Source organism: Palaemon carinicauda, chromosome 19 (assembly GCF_036898095.1).
Source record: "Palaemon carinicauda isolate YSFRI2023 chromosome 19, ASM3689809v2, whole genome shotgun sequence".
NCBI lineage: Eukaryota > Metazoa > Arthropoda > Malacostraca > Decapoda > Palaemonidae > Palaemon > Palaemon carinicauda.
The window spans coordinates 16,046,136-16,053,635 of NC_090743.1; the positions used below are offsets into that span (position 1 = coordinate 16,046,136).

The 7,500-nt window shown below is 35.8% G+C and overlaps 1 protein-coding gene across 3 annotated transcripts in view; it reads left to right on the forward strand.

The window, feature by feature from the left end:
* Positions 1-4,874, forward strand: part of LOC137658468 (trichohyalin-like) — an 87,343-nt gene extending 82,469 nt beyond the window's left edge. For all 3 annotated transcript variants that reach the window (XM_068393204.1, XM_068393205.1, XM_068393206.1), the window contains one exon: positions 1,596-4,874. In XM_068393204.1, the coding sequence (XP_068249305.1) occupies positions 1,596-1,839 (244 nt within the window). In that variant the 3' untranslated portion in view covers positions 1,840-4,874. The remainder of the gene's footprint in view (positions 1-1,595) is intronic.
* The last annotated feature ends 2,626 nt before the right edge of the window (positions 4,875-7,500 follow it).

Consider the following 7,500-nt stretch of genomic DNA (forward strand, 5'->3'; position numbering starts at 1 on the left):
CCCGGTTAGGACTTAAGTATGTGCATTTCACCTGAGAAACTGAGAAGCTAACTACAAACTCAAGATACTCAAGCTAGAACATCACCAGTTTCCAGTGTACCAAGGGGTAACACTGGATAGAAGTGTCATTTTCCATCCATCTGCAAAAGCTCCGAAGGAGTTCTGCTAAAAAAAACTAGAAGGAATCAAGTATGGAGACCAATGGTCACACACTAAACAACAGCCTTAGCCATGTGTTAGGCACCAGCCGAATACTGTACACCAGTGTGGAGCTTATCTTCGCATGCCAAAATAGATACTATGCTCAACGAGGCTTGCAGTCATCACATGGACACTACGTCCCCCTCCCGCCAACATCCTCTACAAATTTTCTGATATTGCCACCCCAACCCCTAGCAATCAAGAGGCATACAACAATAGAAATTGAAAAAAGTAAACAAATCTTAGACTCAATACACCTAGTACATCTTTACCAGTTCCAAGTAAATTTACGTCAAGGAAGAGCTTTGCCACTGTGGAAGAACTGCCAGCCTAAATACCGGCACAGAATGATAGAATGGACCAATGGAGGGACTTTGGTAGGATACTATTCCACAACAGCACCGTGCAATGCAAGATCCCACTGAAGAAAACTGCGGATGGGGCACTACGTCCCAGACGGGATTGGTGTGCCCTCAAAAGAGCTAGAGCTGGAGTAGCCAGATCAGGTGACAATCTGGTCAAATGAGACCTTTAGGTCCTGCGAATGTGGAGTAAATACCCAGACCATCAATCATATTCTCCAGTCATGCCCACTATCTAATAATTTGGACAACTCTGACTTACTGTCAATGAAAGAACCCTTCAATGGTTGGCTGCCTGATGTCATAAGCTAAAAATTAATTTATTTACAAAGTGTATACACAAATGTACACACACGGATGTTTCATATTAAACTTTATACACTCACACTCAGCAAAACGCTGTTCAAAAGAAAAGTGTATATGGGGTTAACTTTTCTGTCTTGTTAAGAAATATAAGTATAACCTGAAACAAGCTTTACTTCTCTGGTGTAACCAGTAACTTGAGTCAGAGCAATAACGTATCAAGCTTGTGGTAGGTATATGCTAGGCAAACAGAGTAATGGAGCTACCTTTCTTCAAGGGTAGGGAAATTCCAGTCCTAAATGAGTATATTTCTATTTCTAGCGTATTTAACACAAATTTATTGTGAAACTACATTTTTCAAAATAGATTTACATGATTCAGGGAAACAGGAAAGATGTCTGGTCTAATGACTTCAATGGGTAATTTTTATAATAATGTTAAACTGCTCTTGTAATTAAAACTCTATATTGAAGATAATGCACTATCAACTTGATAACAAAATACTTTTAGAAAATTAATCATATAGTATATTTTTTGTTGACCAATATAAAATTAATTTTGACACATTTAGTACTTAGAAGTATGTCTATTTTTATAAATTTATCCTAGAGAAAAACTGTTTTAGATTTTTGTAATAGTTAAGACTTTCCAATGCACATTATCCTTTATAAGTATTCTAATTCCTTTATCAATAGGACCAAATAAACTACTCTGCACCTTCTCTTGCAGAGTGCACAATCTCTACGACTTCCAGACCCTACGAGAGACGTGTTCTTACTTCCGCGGGTGTCCCCTCCAAAAGATCGACAGCGCCATTGGCTCTGACTTACCAGAGCTCTTGGATCGTAACCGACGCCTTCTGGAAGCCGCCGTGGCTTCCCCCTCAGGATCCAGAACCGTTCGCGATGCCCCAGTGCCAGCGCCGGCAGTCAGGGGATCCGTGCCTGCTGCTACTCATGCACAGACCTCCTGAGTGCTTACGGCGGTGACCCCCACCGACGACGCCCGCATCTGAGTTGCCGAGGCGTGGGGACCCCAGAAAAGCACCTGAAGAATGACATCTGGCCAGGCGGGAGTGAGTCGGAGTCAGGTCAGGTCACGCCCCCGTCTCACCCCCGCGGTGTATGCCTGCACTAGGTGGCACAGGTGCCACCTTCAATGCATATGCATTAAATGACCTACTGGAGACAAGAGTGTTGACGTTTCTGATTCACGAGGAGAACGCTAAGTCCGTCTCTCTCTCTCTCTCTCTCTCTCTCTCTCTCTCTCTCTCTCTCTCTCTCTCTCTCTCTCTCTCTCTCTCTCTCTCTCTTCTCGTTTGATTCTGAGACAGACAACACTTCCCCCTGCATTCCCACCACGTTTCAATGGTCCATGACAGCTCAGCGATGGTGTTTCATCCAGGCTTTTTATCTTTTTTTTTCTTTTGTGTGTCGAAAATGGTATTCGTCATTATGCTTTTTTTTCTTCGTTTTTGCCGCTTCTCTCGATCTGTTTTCGCTCAATCTCCCTCGCTTCCAGAAACTTTTACGCCGAAAATAGCTCCCCGAAATGACCTGGCGGTGGGGTGCGGGGGAGCCACCTCGGGGCACCTCTTCCTTTGGTTTGGCAGAGGAGCCATGGACGCCCTCTTGAGGGGCAGTGGCCACCTGGCAAAAAAGAGGATGGAGATGCCCCTGGTTGCCCTGCACACAAATCAGACAGCACTTTGACCAGACACGCAAAAGAAGCACCAAAAAACATTAGGAAAACTCAAGATTCCTGCACGCCATGTTGAGTCTTCGAGCATTCCAAAAAACCCACTGGTAGTTCCGGCGAGGACGGAAACTTAGATATATGTTTCCTCTCGCCATCAGACGTTTTTCCTTTAACAACCAAGTGCTCTAAGCTCCTACAAACGTTTAGGAGATGCTAATCATAGCTCTAGAACGTTTCTCATTTTCCTTATATGTTTTTAACCGTTTTTTTTTTCAATACTAGTGGGCCAAAGCTTCTCCCAAGCAGTCCTTCTAGATATTTATAATTCTCAAGATTACTCCAATATCCATGAATAAACCGAAGCTCAGGTCTGTTGTGCTTCCGAATGAGGAGAATGTCCTAAGACCTGCTCGTATCAAGGACGTTTTCAAACACAGCCTAGACATAAGTTTTTATATGAAATCGAAGGATGAGTACAATCTAGTCAATCTGTTTTGCAGAGAGTTCGACGCCAGCGGGGTTCAAGCCAAAGTATCGAAGGCAACGTGTCGTGGTCATAATTCACTTCTTGTGGCATCATTAACAGCTGTTCTTACTGAAGAACAAAGTAGGATTTTATTGTTAATACATTTTCTTTTTTTCACCCAGCCATGGGAATAAATGGGAAGCGAATTTTGACCACTCCTTCACTTGGTACCTCGCGAAAGGCCTCCTCTTTGCTCTTGTGTTTCAGTTGTCGTTTTATGAGTGACTTAGATTTTCCACAACCTCACTTTTTGGTTCATCAGGTGTCGGGAAATACCCTCGATACTAGTTCCTCCGGCAAAGGAAAAATAAATAAATAAATACATGTACACATACATATATATATCAATTGATGTATATACGCATTTACATGCACGGGACAATACCCAAGAGGACACAAACTGAAGCCAAAAAATAATATCCGCACATCTATTGATGCTCTTGAAATTGTCGAGAACTGTCAAGCAGTTCAATAAATACCAAAAAAGTATGGCTGTGGAATGACTCGCAAATGATGGATGTGTAACTGTGGTTGCTTCTGACCCAGAGTAATTTATTTCCCCTTTCTATTACATAATAAATAGATTAATATACATAATTTATGAAGTTTATTTAACAGAGCAACCAGGTGTTACGACTTTCCTCATTCGCATAGTGTCGTATTTTCAGAGTGCGTTTTTTTACGATGTATAAAGGTTATACTGTACATTATTGTAAATTACTTTTAAAAATATTTTATGTTTCTGTATAATTGGATTAGTCGTTAATGAAAGTATGTGTGTCATGCTCAAAATAGTATAACTTTTCTTGTTAACTAAGTTATTGGAAGCAAGCGTTTTGATCTGGCTTTCTGTAAATAACTTGATATTGTAAACAATTTTGGAGAGTAGGATATAGCGTTAGGATCATCATAGCTCCTCAAATTATTGTTGGGATTAAATGTTAGTTTGTTAGCTCATATCCCACACTTGTTATACTGGATTCACTACGTTTTGTAGTTAAAATCCTAAGGTAAACTACAAACAGAAAAAAATATAGGGTTTTTAATCGATTATCTCATGATACATACATTTGCAAATAGATATGGAGTATTTCCTGGTGCAGTTAATAGAAATTCTAGAAATAGATCAGCTATTTCAATTTACAAAAAACTTACTTCCGTATTTAACGTAATGCGGTTTCTCCATAGATCAAGAAATGGTTCATATTTGCAATGATCATAAGGTAATCGGTTTTGGGGTAGAAATACCGTAGACTTTACATGAGAACAGCGCTGTGTTTTAAGAGTTGTGGTGATGAAGTTCCATGTCTGTGATTGCGTTGGAAAGTGAGTCGCGTCAGGAGAGCTGCTAATTGTCTGCACCAATCACAATGATTAGTAATGAGAGGCCAATAGAAACTGGCTATTTGATGGTTGATTCGGATGTCGATAGAAAACTGAACAAATGATTAAATAGCTGAAAAAGCGATTGTTAATATGTCAATAAAATAGCAACTCTCTACATAGCAATTGGTTAATTAGTGAGTTAGCAATACAACAATTATGTATCTAACAGACGAGAGGTTGGTTGAATTGTTTGACTGGTTATCAAAGACATAGAACTGAAATGTATGATTAGTGGAAAATAACCAAAAAGGTGACAGGATGATTGGCTGTAAGGCAATAGAGCTACAACCGGCGTGAAAAGATATAACTTTGTATATGTTGATTCTTTGTTGTATAGCTTCTTCAATATTACCCTATGTGAAGTAGGGAGTGTTATAAATAATAATCACGGTCAAACATGCTGTAGTTTTATTTGCCTCCTAAGTTATTTAAAAAAAAAAAAAAAAAAAAAAAAAATTACATTTCGTTGGGCCCTCAAAATCAATTGTGCACTGTGACTGGTTCAAGACCAACAGTGAAATCTAATAAGCAGAAATTAACGCCAAATCTATTCTGGATATACAGAGTCTATAACAAACAGAATTCTATCATGTTGAGTGTATTAATGAAATGCATAAAAATGTCCAGCGAGTTTTGGTAAAAATTCTATCCTGAGTCATTTCTTGTTTACGACTATTATTCCGTATACAGAATACATTCAAATATATATATATATATATATATATATATATATATATATATATATTATATATGTATGTATATATATTATATATATATATATATATATATATATATATATATATATATATATATATATATATTATATATGTATATATATATATATATGTATATATATATATATATATATATATATATATATATATATATATATATTATATATATTATATATGTATATATATATATATATATTATATATATATATATATATATATATATATATATATATATATATGTATATATATATATATATATATATATATATATATATATATATATATATATATAACAATAAATGCAGCAGTTTCTATTCCATGGTAGAACAAAGACCTCAGACGTTTCAATTCATGCCTGGAGTTTGGCCAGTTTTTATCACCACGCTTGCCATTGCGGATTGGTGATGGTGGGAGATTTTCGTCTGATCGCTCAAAACAAACCAATATATTAAGGGTATCAGCGACTAGTACAGATTTGCTGATACGTCAAGGTACCTTCACTCAGAAAGGGATAATATATATATATATATATATATATATATATATATATATATATATATATATATATATATGTATATATATATATATATATATATATATATATATATATATATATATATACATATATATATATATATATATATATATATATATATATATATATATATATATATATATATATATATAAACGACAGTGATTCGATGAGCATGGTGTACAACAGTTTATAATTATTATTTTGACTTCTTAATTACCAAAATGCAGTCGAATCACGAAATGTTAATACATTGCTCCACTGGGCAAGACTGTCGTAAGGCAAATAGACAATTCTATCTATTACTTCGAAGGGAAGTCTATAATTAACAATTACCTTGCAGTTGCTCAGTTACAGGTATAAGTGAAAAATAAATATCAAATCCACAGAATTCACCAATTCCTAAAAACCTCTTAAAGGCTCAGTTGATTAATGCGAAACTCATTCTACCACAAGAACCCTCATTTTTCATCCATCTGTTTTTTTTTTTTTTTTTTTTTTTTTTTTTTTTTTTTTTTTTTTTTTTTTTCCCCACGAAACATTCCGAATAACAAGTTCGGTTTTAAAGGGTTCCCCCTGCAGAAGATGCTGGGGTTCTGTCTGCCTTTAAGGTGCGATATATTTAGCAAAAGGTTATCGAGGTAGATCAAGAAAAGCAAGTGTGTGTACCAAGAAAACACGATTCAGAAACCAAAATAAACTGTTTTTATTTGCCTTGGGTTAGAAAAAGCAGTTAAAACAATTCACTGATGAAGAAAGAAGCCAAAGAGAAAAGCCTATTATTCTATGAATCAAAATCCTAATTCAGCTAATTTAAAGCTTGGTTTAACATAACTGCTCAAAAACGATTTGCTTATGGATATATTACGTCTCGAACTCTCCTCTGTTTACGTGAGCAGGAGGCGATCATTTGTAAGGATTACCAAGAAGGATTCCCTATTGGAAAGTGAAGAGGGATGTCCAATCCTCTTGCTCATTCAGCGGTGAGTTCATTTAACTCTTCAACCTGCTCTTAAGTCTACTTCTTCTTGGATTTATTTTCCTTCCTAAAATATCTCGTCTCTTGTTTCATTACATCAGTCCAAGTGAGTTCTGTGTCTGTACCCTTACCCAGAGCTCTTCTTCAAGAGCTCTGGGTAAGGCCAAGAGTAAGGTTATGGGATTAGAAAGCTCACCCCTAATGATTTGTTTAGAAGTTAAAAGTCTTGTGGTAAGATCACATCCAGAGGGGAAAAGAACATTTCGGAAGAGAATATATATATATATATATATATATATATATATATATATATATATATATATATATATATATATATATATATATATATATATATATATATATATATATATATATATATATATACAGAGAAACTGAATGATAGGTCAAAGGCAATACTTTGTTAAAAACATAGATAAGGTTTTGCCAGTTAAATATTCCTCTGTATGAAATAAGTGTCTAGAGGCAAAAAGGTGCAAATCTATGGTGACTTTAGTTTAAACTAGTAAAAAAAATGGATAGCGAAAATGCTAAAAGTTACAACCATCCTGAGCATTCCTTAATAAATGGAAAGTTGGTTTGAATTAACACCAACAAAGAGAGGAAAGGAAATCCCATATAAAACTACAAACAACAAAACAGCTAACGGGTTTCCAAAAACTACAAACACCAAAATAGCTGACGGGTCTCCACGCGAATGAAAAGTAAGCCCAATAGAACAACAAAAACAATACCACTAACAGCAGATGTAGCTAACAAC